General features: G+C 38.7%; 1 protein-coding gene across 2 annotated transcripts in view; it reads left to right on the forward strand.

Annotated features, from left to right (window-relative positions):
• Positions 1 to 4,234, forward strand: part of LOC308487840 (mitochondrial adenyl nucleotide antiporter SLC25A24) — a 38,836-nt gene extending 34,602 nt beyond the window's left edge. For both annotated transcript variants that reach the window (XM_081026609.1, XM_081026610.1), the window contains exon 10: positions 20 to 4,234. In XM_081026609.1, coding sequence (XP_080882735.1) covers positions 20 to 204 — 185 coding nt within the window. In that variant the 3' untranslated portion in view covers positions 205 to 4,234. The remainder of the gene's footprint in view (positions 1 to 19) is intronic.
• Positions 4,235 to 14,283: the final 10,049 nt, after the last annotated feature.

The following is a 14,283-nucleotide window of genomic DNA, read 5'->3' on the forward strand; positions in this document are numbered from 1 at the left end:
TTCTCTTTTTGTTTTCTAGCCGTGGTGGAAGGAACCCCACAGCTGAACATGGTCGGCCTCTTTCGACGAATAATTTCCAAAGAAGGAATCCCAGGACTTTACAGAGGCATCACCCCAAACTTCATGAAAGTGCTCCCTGCCGTAGGCATCAGTTATGTGGTTTATGAAAATATGAAAGAGACTTTAGGAGTAATCCAGAAATGACATGTTGAATTTTTTACCTTAGCATGATTATTGAAAATTTCAATAATCTCTAGAGTGACTTTTTCTTCTAGAATTGCAAGTCTATGGCAAAGTAAGCCATTATTTTTTTCACAAAAGGGACCAGCATATCAGTGATCACTTTAAACATTTGGGCTCAATTTTATATATACAGAATTGTTAAAAAATCATAGTTTTGATAAGCTCATATAATTTTGAAAAGGCCACATAATTGTATTCCATCTTTTTCTTTTGTCTTTTTTTTCCTTTTTCATTTCCTTGAAATATTTACAGTGGTGGGAGAGGAGGAGGCGAATCGAAGGGGAAGAGAGCTCCCTAGGGAAAGATCCAAGCCCAGGACCCACTCTTCCGGGAGCTCCAGACCCAAAATCTGTTCCCCAGATAGCGGGAGCCCACAGGACTGGGAACTGCCCAAATATGGCCACCCCTATTGCTGGGGGCCCTGTGGGGAGTTGTGCTTCATCAGGAGTCACCCCAACGGAGGGGGTCATTGGGTGCACTTGAGTAGGGCTGAGGGAGCAGGTGTGCCGGGGAGGCAGGGGTGAAGAGCAGAGGGAAGGAGCTTCAGAGAAAATTCTGCCTTTAAACCACCAGCCACAAAAGCACATTCCACTCGCCCTGGGGCTTTCTCCTGAGCCAGAGGCCCCAGTCACCAGGGAACAGGGAGTTGCAGTGCAGGAGGAACCTGTCCATTTGTCTGTCCTTCTGCTCCTGGTGCAGCCCAGCATTTCTGGTGCACAAAGAGAAGCAGCTGACAGATTCCAGTATTTTGTCTTTTCTTATTAGTCCTGTCTACAAACCTCTGCCTTGAATCCTAAATCTGAAACGTGTGCTTGTTTGAACTACATTCATTTTGTGTGGTAGAAATCATTCATCTTTATTTGGGGTGACTCAAGTTTAACTTCCTTTGTACTTAATTGTCTTTTTCTTAAAAAAAAAAAAAAGATGATCAGAAAACCTTGAAACTTAAATTGTTTTGTATATTTTGAATGTCTTTATAGACGTCTTAAAATGTCCTTGTAGAGACATAATAGAAAATCATTGCCTGAAAACATACCTACAACAGCCAAATAAGTATAGGGTTTATATCCTTGTCTTTCTTTAAGCTGAATAAGAATGAATGTAAGTGGCAGAATTTCAAGGCATGTGAATACCCTGGTCCATTCACATCACTTTCGTATACGGAGGAGTGTTGAAATAATGCTTATTTCAGTGGGCCTTTTAACATTTTTCTTGCATTGTTATTTGGTTCCTGAGATAATACACTGACTGTCAGTGTATTAATGTTACAATATCACCACGAAGCAATTTATTTGAAAGAGTCTGTTTATTCTGTCATTGCTTCAAAAAGCCCCAGGAAACAAAACCTTTTTATTTATATGCACTTTTAAAGAGCATCTCTCTTTTCTTTGTCCTTTGTTTCCTACTTGACTCAGATTTTGTTTTAATCAGGAAGGCTTCTGGGACCCTTCTTGGTAATCTGAAATTTGTTTGTTACATGAATTGGGTTAATCATGGGCGAATGACATTCTCATTTTCCCCTCACTGCTGAATTTCTTTGAAACTACAATTCTCAATTTGAGCAGCACAAACCTTAGTACATAGTAGCATATCTTAAATTTATATATTAGGCACATGTATTTAAATGAAAAGCCCAAATTATAAACATACGCATTCGTATTCTCTCTTGCCCCAAGTTTTAAGAACATGTTATGATGTAGATAACTTAATGTATAAGATCAGTACCATGTTTTTATTTTACTAAAGCCATTTTTGTAGTCAAGTATCTTTTCTGATACATGTGATTAGACTTAGAAAAATATTTATTAGGTAAGGTTATTCTTACTGCTTTTTAATTTAGTTCCTAAACTCGTTTGATTTCTAGTAATGTCTGTTATAAATTGCCAGCATTTTAATGAAAATCGAGTGACATAATAGACATTTACTTTATTTGACATACCTCTTATGTTTTCTGAACCAAAACATACCTCTTACGTTTTCTGAACCAAAAAGAAATTTTGAACTTGTTCATTATATTAGTTTTGCCTGATAAATGCCTCGGTATTTTTATAATGCGTATTATAAGGATGGGACTCTATCTCCAGGGCTGTTTGTACTTTTGAGTAATACATAAGTGACAATGGTAAGGTATATGATTAACTCTTTCTGTTTTTACCCACAAAAATTATGGAATGAACAACTGAAATGTCAAGCTACTGAAAAATCGTCATTGTTCATTATGAATTTAAATTGTTTGCTTTTTAACATTTGTAAGGTATGAATGTGATTTATCTGTGCATCTTATATCTTTTGAAAAAAATGACTTTGTATCTTTTTAAAAGAGCTCGGAGTTGAAGATAGATTACTTCTGGCATTATTGCATACTTTCCATTTATATTAAAAATGCACACACACACACACATATTTGTTTTTAAAATGACTTGTTTCCTCATTTTTAGAAAATTGGGTAACTATGGAAAAAAAATGGCTGTGTCACACAGCTTATATCACTGGCAGTGGCTTGAATAATACTTTTCATTTCTGACTCCATATAGTCTTAATAAATATTTTGGCCTTTCCTGAATAGCCACAGTAGTTATTGTTGCTATCATACATTTTGGCATAAGATGATGTTTTTGATGATGTCATATTCCACATTTACTAATTGGGGATATACCCCTTGGGGTGCATAGTGCCAAGGAGAATCCAAAGTCACAGGATTCCTTGCCACATTTTGGTGGAATATTAGTTTGTCTTGAAGTCGTGGGAAACAAAAGCTAAGTAAATTTACTAGTAAGTAATTAAAAAATGGTTATAATTCAGACGATAAGTACAATAAGTATGATAAGTACCAAATTTGATTTTAAAATATAAAACAGAAAAAGACTGCAAAGAAATTTCTGTATTCCAACTCGAATACCACCCAGATTCCAAGGTAACCTCCAAGCCTCTTTCTGCTCTCAGGAACCCTTTGTTAGAAAAATGCTGCTGGATTTATTTCTTGCCTCTTACTTAGTAGATGTATTTACTAAATGCCTACTGTGTGCTAGGCACTTTTAAGAGCTGAGAACCCAGCACTGAACAAAAGACAGTACCTTTCCTCTTGGAGATTATCTAGTAGGGAGAGACAGACCATAAACACACTCAATAAAATGTCATGATAAGTGAAGAAGGTCATGCTGGGGTTGGGTTGCAATAGAGAGGCCTCCCTGAGAAAGTGCTATTTGAGTAAAGACCTGCAGGAGGTAGGGGAATGGGCTCTGCTGATGTCTGGAAGGGCATCGCAGGCAGAGGGAATGCAGGGAAAGGCCGCAGGGAGAGGGAACATCCAGAAGCCAGTGTGGCTGGAGCAGGGTGAGCAAGAGGGAGGGTGGTAAGCATTGAAGCCAGAGAGGGCGGCTGAGGGAGGCCTATCAACCAAGTGTTTCCCGCGCCAGTTCAGTCTGAGGTACTTCAATCGCAGCACTTTTTGGTGATGTTTCCTAACCAAGACTCAGATGTCTCTCTCTCCTCTGGGGGTGGGAATTTCATTATCAGAAACTTCATTGGAAAACGCCTGCAATTTCTGGTATCTGTCGTGTCCATCACATGCAGAATAGTTTTCCTTACTGTTACCCCAACGTAGCAATCGACCCTTTCCCCAGATGACACGACTGCTCGCTACTCTATGCCCTCTCTCCAAGGAGAACTTAAATTTAAAAAAAAGAGAATTTAGAGACCTTAAAATCTTGCTAGAGATTTTCTTTTTTTTTTTTTTAATTAAAGTTTACTGGGGTGACAATTGTTAGTAAAGTTACATACATTTCAGGTGTACAATTCTGTATGACATCATCTGTATCTCACATTGAGATTTTCTTCAGAGTTACAAAGAACTTTAATCTTAACAAACTAACAAGGCTATTGATCTCATGTTGTTCTCTGCCCACCTTATGTCTGCCCAGGATTTGTTTGTTTATAACTTATATAAGTTCTATAGTATTGGAAATAATACATGTTTTTTATTTTATACATTATTTGTTTATCTATCTGTCTATTTATTAGTTGATACTATTCTGCTTTGAATTCACTTCCACCAAGTCCAGATAATAGTAACAAAGGAGTGATTTGCCTTTTGTTAACTCTTGAAAGAAGTGCTGGTCTGACCAGGGATTTTAAAACATTCAGAAGCACTCTTTCAAACCTAAACTTACACGGACCCTTGGGATTTGCAAATCAGCCATGTTTTCCCAACATTTACACTCATCTCTTTAACACGTGTTCTACCACCGTCACAACGATGGGCTCAGGATGCATTAGTGTCAAGTCGAGCGTTTACAATGTGTCGGCTGCATTTTTGTACCACTCACACCCCACAGGAGGTCCCCACATGAATTTAGTGCACCAACTGGGATGTGCAAAAAACATGACATTTCCTAATTTTCTTTAAATCAGCTTAAATCCAGCTGGCAGCTTCTATGCCCCTTGGTGTTGTGCCAAAGACCTGGGATCTTGCGCCCTCTGGACCCTGGTGATGGTCCATCGGTGACTGGTAAGGAGCTCTTTGTTCCAGCTGCATGGTCCCTTGGATTTGCTGGCTGTGCCATGCTTGACATGGGAGTAGTTGGGAAGACATAGGGCATTGGAACCTGGGGTCTGGTCTTCCCATTCTGGACGGGTGAGGAGTTGAATATGAATTTCTCTTAACTTTGGGACTCACCAGCCTTTGTCTCCTCAGCCTCTGGGTTTGCCCCTTTTTCTCTTTGCTGTTAAAAGCACTCTTCTCCTCTTCTGCCTGGGAACCCCTGCATCCTCTCTGCAGGTAGCTTAGATGTTTGCAAAAGACAGGAGACCCTTTGATTGAAAGTGACTTATTTTCCACTTTTAAAAATCCCTGAGGGAAGGAAATGCTAAAGGCTTGACTCCTAGTCTGAAGTGAGACGAAAGGGAACATGGAGGGAGAATAAATACAAATTAGTATTTCACTCAGTTATCTTGCTCCAGGCTCTCAAACTGTCTCCTGCTCCTTGGTTCTCTGTGTCTTAGGAGTGTTATTGTTCTGCCGACCAGTATCAGCTGTACACACATGAACAACACATTATTCCACCTACTGAATCTCTAAATGTAAACTATTTGTATGTGGCAATGTAGTTTCATGGCCAATTTCAATTAACAGTTTCCAAATTGAAAAGTCAACAATATAATTGAGAGTTGACACTTTTCCAGGGCTTGAGAGGAGATAGGCGGTACAGGGTAAAATTAATGATGCTGAACATTTTCTCGTGTCCGTTTTTTGCCACCGGTTTTGACAAAAACTGTGTTTATGGGTGTTTATGTATGTCAGAACTTACCAAATTATGTTTCATCTTGATGAAGTATCTTTTTAGATCTTTTGACCATTTTGGGTGGGGGTTGTTTGCTGATTATGGAGTAGTGAGAATTCTTTATATATTCTGCATGAAAGTCTTTTATCAGGTATATACTTTGCAAATATTTTCTCCCAGTCTTGTGCTTTTCTTTTCATCCTCTTAGCTGTGCCTTGGAAGAGCAGTTTTAAATTTTCATACAGCCCAATTTATCCATGTGTTCTTTATGAATCATGGTATATCTAAGAAACCTTTGCTTAAACTAAGGTCACAAACATTTTCTCATATGTTTTCTTGTACAAGTTTTGTAGTTTAAAGACCTTACATTTCGGTCTATGATCTGTTTAGAGTTAATTTTTGTCTGTGGGGCAAGGTGTGGATTGAAGTTCAAGATTTTGCATATGGATATTCAATTGTTCTTGTATCATTGGTTGAAAGGACTATTCTTTGTCTACTGAATCACCTTTGTATCTTTGTAAAGTCTTGCTGAACTCTGCTTTGTTCTGTTGATCTGTTTGTGTATTTTAGGTTAATGCCACAGTATCTTCATTACTTTGGCTTCATCAGTCTTAAAATCAAATGCTATAAATCATCCAACTTTGTTCTTTTTAAAAGTTGTTTTGGTTATTCTAGGTCCTTTGTATTTCCACGTGAATTTTGGAATCAGTTTTTCAGTATCTACAGTAAAGCCTGTTGGAAGTTTGATTGAGATTACACTGAATCTATAGACTAATCTGGGGAGAAATTACGTCTTTTGACCCATGAAGAAGGTGTATCTTTCCATTTATTACTATAAAGATTTTTTTCTCAGTAATGTTTTGTATTTCATAGCACTATGTATGAATCCAACAAAACCTATAATATCAAGTGGAAAATGCAAGTTGCAGAAAAACTTACGATCATTACCTTTCATATAAAGTAAAAAACAAACAAACAAACAAACAAAAAACAAAAAACTACCATTAGTTACCCATGTGGTATTTAAAAATAACACATAGTTTAAAATATAGGTTTAAGAAAAGCAACATTCAGATTAGTGGTTACTGTTGGGTGTGGAGGGGTTTATGATTTAGGGGACATTCTGGATATTTCAATAATATTGTGATATCTTAAACTGGGTAATGGACACAGTTATGATATTCATATAGGATATGTCACTGAAATATTTAAAAGTCAAAACCAGAAGACTGGAAATAGCTGTATAATTTCTAATCTCAAAACAGGAGACATGAGACCTTAACCAACCTAACAGAATTTAGCAAAGGGGATGTGAATGAAACAATGAGAATGTATTATGTAGAGAATGCGTAGTCATGTGTTTATAGAGTTTGTAAGTACGTAGATAAGGGTCTCTAATGAAACACACAGAGCAGTGTGTTCTCCCTATAGTGACGGGTGGGGGGTGCACAAAGACACTTTTTAGTGTTAGGCGAATGTGAAGGATGTTCACTTTTTAATGTAGACCTACATGTTTTTAAAAATTTCTACAACTACTATATTTTCCTTTATAAACTTGAAAGCCATTAAAAGAAAATGAGATTATACTCTGACATTTTGTTCCCTTGATTGTGCTGGTCCTGGGCTTGCCTGCCCTCAAATCCATTCCTTGCCCTTCCCCTGCCCTGCTCTGTATTCCTGGGCCCAGACTCCCCAGATTGTGTTCCCAGGGCTTCCAGATCTGCTGCTCCCAGCTGGAGCTGGCCCATAGGAGGTACTAGCAGGAGATTGGAGGGCAGAGGAAGGAAGAAGCAAGGGTGTTTCTCTCCTGCCTCTGCTTTTGGAAGAACCTTTGGCAGCTGCTGCCCCGCACAAAAATACAAAAAAGGCACACATAATATCTAGACCCACCATTGTAAAAAGTCCAGACCAGCAAGGAGAAAGAGCAAATATCGTACAAGCTTCTATGGTGGAGGGGCAAACACAGACCATCCACAAAGGAATAAGAATCAAAATGCATCAGATTTTTGCATCTGTATCCCTAGACAGTAGAAAAGTGATTTTCAATCTAGAATTAAAAGCAATCAAACTGTTCACTAAGCTAAAGATAAGACAAATTTCCAAAGTGCAAGGAAATTTTCTTCCCACACATGATTTCTTAGGGTATATTCAAGCAAAAGCAGGGAATAAATATACCAAGAAAAAAAGGGGAACAGGATACAGACGACAGGGGATCCAACCTGGGAAAGCAGTGTCGGGAATTCTCAGGGTGATGACAGAGGCAGTGAGGAGTCCAGGTAGGAGCAGTACGATGGACAGTAATGAAGAGGAACTGCAGAGAAAGGCGGCTCCACAGAACACCTGATCTCTGATTCGTAGAAGAATTTGGGGAAAAGGTCAATATAAAATAAAGGCAAAAAAAAAAATACAAGAATATTCAACGACAGAAACTTCAGGAAAAATTTAAAAGCTTGACTACAAAAGAAGTGTGACGATAGTGAACACTAGCAATGAAAACGACTGTGCAGTCCTATCAAGGTGTTGTTAGAATGAAACTATAGCTGAACACCCGGACTTAAGTATGGCCACAGATAGAATGGTGTCAGTGGGAAAGAAAACAATCGGAAGTTGAGAGGAAGGAGAGAGGAGGAGAGGCTAAAGGGAAGTGGGGGGGTCCTTAAGTCTTCATCCCAGAGGATAAGATACTGCCTATTGGGGATGGAGCAAAACAGAAAGCTGATAGTAGACCCTTAAAGTTACACAGGTTTCCAAAGAAGGACTGAAAATGGTGGTATTAGGAGGATAGGCAGGGGAGGTGCAGTGTGTGCTCGACTTGCCTGTCTAGGTAAGACCGCCGTCATAGGTGCCATGCCCAGACACTTGACCCTGACCATGACTGCACACAGTGGCTCTGTACTCAATTGCCAGCTTCTGTATTTCTCTGCTTCAGATTTTCCTGCTGCTGGAGCTCACTGGGTTGCCCATGTGACAGGAGCAGCCCTGAACCGGTGATCCTTGGCTCCATTTTCACTGGCTCCCATTTCTGCACTGGGGTCTGGCTCCCAGCGCCCACAGTGGCAGTCAATTTGACGATGTGCCCTTTCCTGGTTGCCTGCCCCACCTCACCTTACATCCCCATCTTGCCCATGTATCCTTGTCTCGTGGTCTGCTTCTGCGAGAACCCAAGCTAAGGCAGCCCCCCACCAACAGATGTAGATACAGCAGCAGAAGCGTTTTCCTCAGAGATTATGGAGGAAAATATCAGAAGCAGCGGCTAACAGACCTGCAAGTAGTTACCCCCAGGGATCAGGACTGGAGGTGGGAAGGATAGAACAGGGGGCTGATGCCTTCAAACAGATGCCTGTTCATGTGTTACTTTAATATAAATTAAAAGCAGTTATTTAAAACACAAAGCAAGCTGGAACAATGTGACAACATCAAAAGGAGAGAGCACAACTACATCAGCATGGCCTGGCTTACACTCTAGCTCCCAATCCCTTAACTTCCCCTGAACATGTCAATCATTTTTGAATGACGGACATCCACTGAGGTAGATCTGGACAGATGAAAAGTATTGTCTGTCCAGAAATTTTAAGAAGACAACTTTAATCATTATAATGGGCAATAAGTGTACTTCCACCTTGTGTTTTTGCCATTAGATAGGAAAAGACAGAATACATTGGTAATCGCTGAAGAAATGAGATGGGATTTGTTAAATAAAATACTTAGTACTTTATGTGGCCTACTTTATAGAGGTAATTTATATAGAGCACCACTGTGTTTTCATTTATGGGAAGGACTGTTTTGTGTGTTGGGTTTGAATATTGCTTCCTGTTGGGTGTTCTCTTGATAGCACAGCACATCTCCAGTGGACTACCGCCCAGGACTCCGTTTGTAGACGCGGTTCTTGATGCCCATGGGGCCCTGGCACCAAAGCACCATTATGGTCGTCCCCCGCGGGTTCAGTTACCTGCAGTCAACTGCAGTCTGAGCATTTTAAATGGAAAATTCCAGAAATAAACCATTCATAAGTTTTAATTTGCATGCCTTTCTGAGTAGCATGATGAAATCTTGCACCTTCTGGCGGGAGGAGAATCATCCCGTTGCCAGCGAATCCACGCTGTGCACGCTCCTCGGCCATTAATTACATGGTAGCCACCGCGGTTATCAGACTGACTGTTGTGGTATTGTCTGGCGGTGCTTGGGTTCAGGTAACCCTTACTTTACTTAATAACAGTCCTAAAGTGCGGGAGTTAGTGATGCTTAGCAATTCCTATATAGCAAAGAGAAGCCGTAAAGTGCTTCCTTTAAGTGAAAAGGTGGAAGTTCTCCACTCATCTCCCATCATCATCATCAGAAGAAGAAGAAGGGTAGGCACAATGTGATAAGATATTTTCTTTTTTTTTATAATTTATTGGGGTGACATTTGTTAGTAAAATTACATAGATTTCAGGTGGACAATTCTGTATTACATCCTCTATAAATCCCATTGTGTGTTCACCACCCAGAATCAGTTCTCCTTCCATCACCATTTATTTGATCCCCCTTACCCTCATCTCCCTCCCCCCACCCCCCTTACCCTCTGGTAACCACTAAACTATTGTCTGTATCTATGAGTTTTTGTTTCTCATTTGTTTGTCTTGTTCTTTTGTTGTTTTTGGTTTATATACCACATATCAGTGAAATCATATGGTTCTCTGCTTTTTCTGTCTGACTTATTTCACTTAGCATTATACTCTCAAGATCCATCCATGTTGTCACAAATGTTCCTATATCATCTTTTCTTACCGCCGAATAGTATTCCATTGTGTATATATACCACAACTTCTTCATTCATCTATCGAAGGACATTTTGGTTGTTTCCATGTCTTGGCCACTGTAAACAAAGCTGCAAAGAACATTGGAGCACACGTGTCTTTATGGATAAATGTTTTCAGATTTTTTGGGTAGATACCCAGGAGAGGGATTGCTGGGTCATATGGTAATTCTATTCATAATTTTTTGAGGAACCTCCACACTGCCTTCCATAGCGGCTTTACCAGTCTGCATTCCCACCAACAGTGTATGAGGGTTCCTTTTTCTCCACAGCCTCTCCAACACTTGTTACTATTTGTCTTGTTGATGATAGCCATTCTGACTGGGGTGAGGTGATATTGTGGTTTTCATTTGCATTTCTCTGATGATTAGTAATGTTGAGCATTTTTTCATATGTTTATTTGCCACTTGTATGTCCTCTTTGGAGAAATGTCTCTTCAGGTCCTCTGCCCATTTTTCAATTGGGTTGTTTATTTTTTTGTTGTGAGTTTCATGAGTTCCTTGTATATTTTGGATATTAGCTTCTTATTGGAGGCACTGTTTGAAAAAATCTTCTCCCATTCAATTGTTTGCCTCTTTATTTTGTCGATGGTTTCTTTTGCTGTGCAGAAGCTTTTAAGTTTCGTATAGTCCCATTTGTTTATTTTAGCTTTTACTTCCATTGCCTTTGGAGTCAAATTCATAAAATGCTCTTTGAACCCAAGGTCCATAAGTTTAGTACCTATGTTTTTTTCTATGCAGTTTATTGTTTCAGGTCTTATGCTTAAGTCTTTGATCGATTTTGAATTAATTTTGGTACATGGTGACAGATAACAGTCCAGTTTCATTCTTTTGCACGTGGCTATTCAATTCTCCCAGCACCATTTATTGAAGAGGCTGTCTTTCCTCCATTGTATGTTTTTTGCTTCTTTGTCAAAAAGGATCTGTCCATATTTATGTGGTTTTATTTCTGGGTTCTCAATTCTCTTCCATTGGTCTATGTGTCTGTTTTTCTGCCAATACCATGCTGTTTTGATTATTGTAGCCCTGTAGTACAAGCTAAAGTCAAGGAGTGTGATACCTCCAGTATTGTTCTTTCCTTAAGATTGCTTTGGCTATTTGGGGTCTTTTGTGGTTCCAAACAAATCTGATGATTTTTTGTTCTATTTCTTTAAAAAATGCCATTGGGATTTTGATGGGGATTGCATTAAATCTGTATATTGCTTTGGGCAATATGGCCATTTTAACTATGTTGATTCTTCCAATCCATGAGCACGAATGTCTTTCCATTTCTTTGTATCTTCTTCAATTTCCTTCAAAAATGTCTTATAGTTTTCAGCATATAGGTCCTTCACATCCTTGGTTAAGTTTATTTCTAGGTATTTTATTCTTTTGGCTTTAATTGCAAAAAGAATTGTTTTTTGTATTTCTTTCTCTGAGATTTCATTGTTAGTATATAGGAATGCAATGGACTTTTGTACGTTGATTTTGTAGCCAGCAACTTTACTGTATTCGTTGACTGTTTCTAACAGCTTTTTGGTGGAGTCTTTAGGGTTTTCTATATATAGCATCATGTCATCTGCAAAGAGTGATAATTTAACTTCTTCATTCCCAATTTGGATGCCTTTTATTTCTTTCTCTTGCCTGATTGCTCTGGCAAGGACTTCCAACACTATGTTGAAAAGCAGAGGTGATAGGGGACAGTCTTGTCGTGTTCCTGAACATAGAGCAAAAGGCTTCAGTTTTTCACCATTAATTATGAGATTAGCTGTGGGCTTGTAAGATATTTTCAAAGACCATATTCACGGAACTTGTGTTACAGTATATTATAATAGTTCGTTTTAATATCTTACTGTGCCTAATTTAAATTAAACTTTATCATAGGTAGATGTGTATAGGAAAAAACCTAGTATATATAGACTTGGGTACCATCCGAGGTTTCAGGCTTCATTGGGGGTCTTGGAGCCCATCCCCTGTGGATAAGGAGTAACTGGCCGCTGCCTCCGTCGACCACCAGGTGGCGGACTTCTCCCAGTCTGCGGACTGCGGGCGCCTGGGAGAGCAGTGCAGAGCCTCTGAGCTTTCTCCCTTTGCCTCCATCTGGAAAATCACTGGGCTGCCTTGAGCCAGATTTAGATTTCCTGCACAAACCATCATTACTTTGGTTAGAGGAGTGAAGGTAGGATCAGCCTGTTACCATTCCAGGAGGGAAGGTGACAAAGAAGGTCCTTTATATGTAGCACTGAAGAGAAAGGCTTGTTCTTATTTTTTTAGACAACTTTTCAAAAATACAAAAATTCCGTATTTTAGGAGTCAAATTCAAAATGATTAAAAAAATTGCTGGTCATATACAGAGTTATAGTTAAATGTTCAGATATGAACATTGTGACCACAAGAAGATATTTTGAGATACTTGTTTTTATAGTGTGATGAATAGTTTTTAATTTGCTTAAAATATTTTAAGAAGTGTACTCACAATTCAAGACTGAAGTACAAGGACAGTAAAATAAGTGTAAAAATAAAGTAAAACAAAATGCACCACACAGTTTAGTTTGCTCTGTTCTCTTTTAGGCATTTTTTTTACAAGAAGTTGTTTTCATTGATTTGTGTGGTGCTGTAGTTGGCATGTTTTTTTTGTTTTTTTTTTAAATACAATTTAGGTTTCAGATTATGACGAACTTGCTTTGGTATACCCCTCGAATAGTAAGTATCAGAGGAAGAATATGACAGGAAAATCAGGCAACTCAATCTATATTTTTGAATTAAGCTGGAGTATCCTTTAACTCCAGTAAACAGGTATTTTTTTCAATGCTAAATTTTTATTTCACTGTTATGCTACTGCATAAGTGCAAATATTTGTTCAATATACAGTTATGACGTCCATAGGGGGAATTTCTTGAGAAATAAGACACAGATGCTAACAACACAGTTATGATGTTGAAATAAGACACAGATGCTAACAGATGCTAACAAACTTAGAAATTTTCAGTGGTAGAATTTTCTCACCAAGTAATCAGCTTTTAAAACTAATGAAAAAGATTCTTATAAAAATGAGAAAGAAAAAATTATAAAACTAGACTGAAATTATAAGGATCAAAGGGAATAGAGCATAGTTACATAGTTTCCCAGTTTTAGTTATTATTATTGTTTATTTTAATTTGGGGGATATTGTTTTTAATGTGTGATGCTAATTCTGAAATCTATTTAACATTTAAACACTGATTAATACTAATGATTTTTCACCAGGTCTTTCTCTCTTTTTGTTTTAAGCCTAACACAGTGGCTTGAAAACATGGCTGTATGTACATTAGAACCACTTGGGTGGGGGCCAGGAGCTGCTTTTTAAAAATCACGCGTCATACCCCAGACTAATAAAATAAGAATCTCTGAGGGTGGAACAGGGCACCAGAATTTTTTAAAGCTCCCCTCTCTACCAGCCAGGTGAATCCAGTGTGCTGTCAAGGTTGAGAGCCATTTCAAACTGGTTTCCTTCTGTCCACTCATATAAATAATATTAGTAATGGTTGAAATGAAAGGACTATAAGTATATTCTCCAGTACTCTCCTGTGTAAAGGAGACCAGGATGGAGAGCTGACACGATTTGTTGACAGATTAGAACTTTAAAAGAAATTGTTGAGTTAAGGGTGACTCCTAAGTTTTTGACCCAAGAAAGAATAACAAAATTGCCTTTTATTGAGATGGAAAGGCTGCATGCATATCAGAAAAGGTGGGGCTCAGTGGGGAGGTAGAGGATTAGGTTTGGGCTATATGCAATTTGAGATGCCTATGAGATAACAAGGCAAAATTTCAAGAAGGCAGTTCTGGAATTCTGGGGAGAGGTCCAGGCTCGACATATACTTTTGGGAGTCTTCAGCATCTAGACAGTATTTAAAGCCAAATGGGATGACCATCTGAGGAGTGAGTACAGATAAGAAGGAGAAGACAAGGGATGAAGCCTGAAGCGGGTGCACCCCTCCAGTGCGAGGTC

Source organism: Rhinolophus hipposideros (genome assembly GCF_964194185.1).
Source record: "Rhinolophus hipposideros genome assembly, chromosome: 19".
In the NCBI taxonomy this organism is placed as follows: Eukaryota; Metazoa; Chordata; class Mammalia; order Chiroptera; family Rhinolophidae; genus Rhinolophus; species Rhinolophus hipposideros.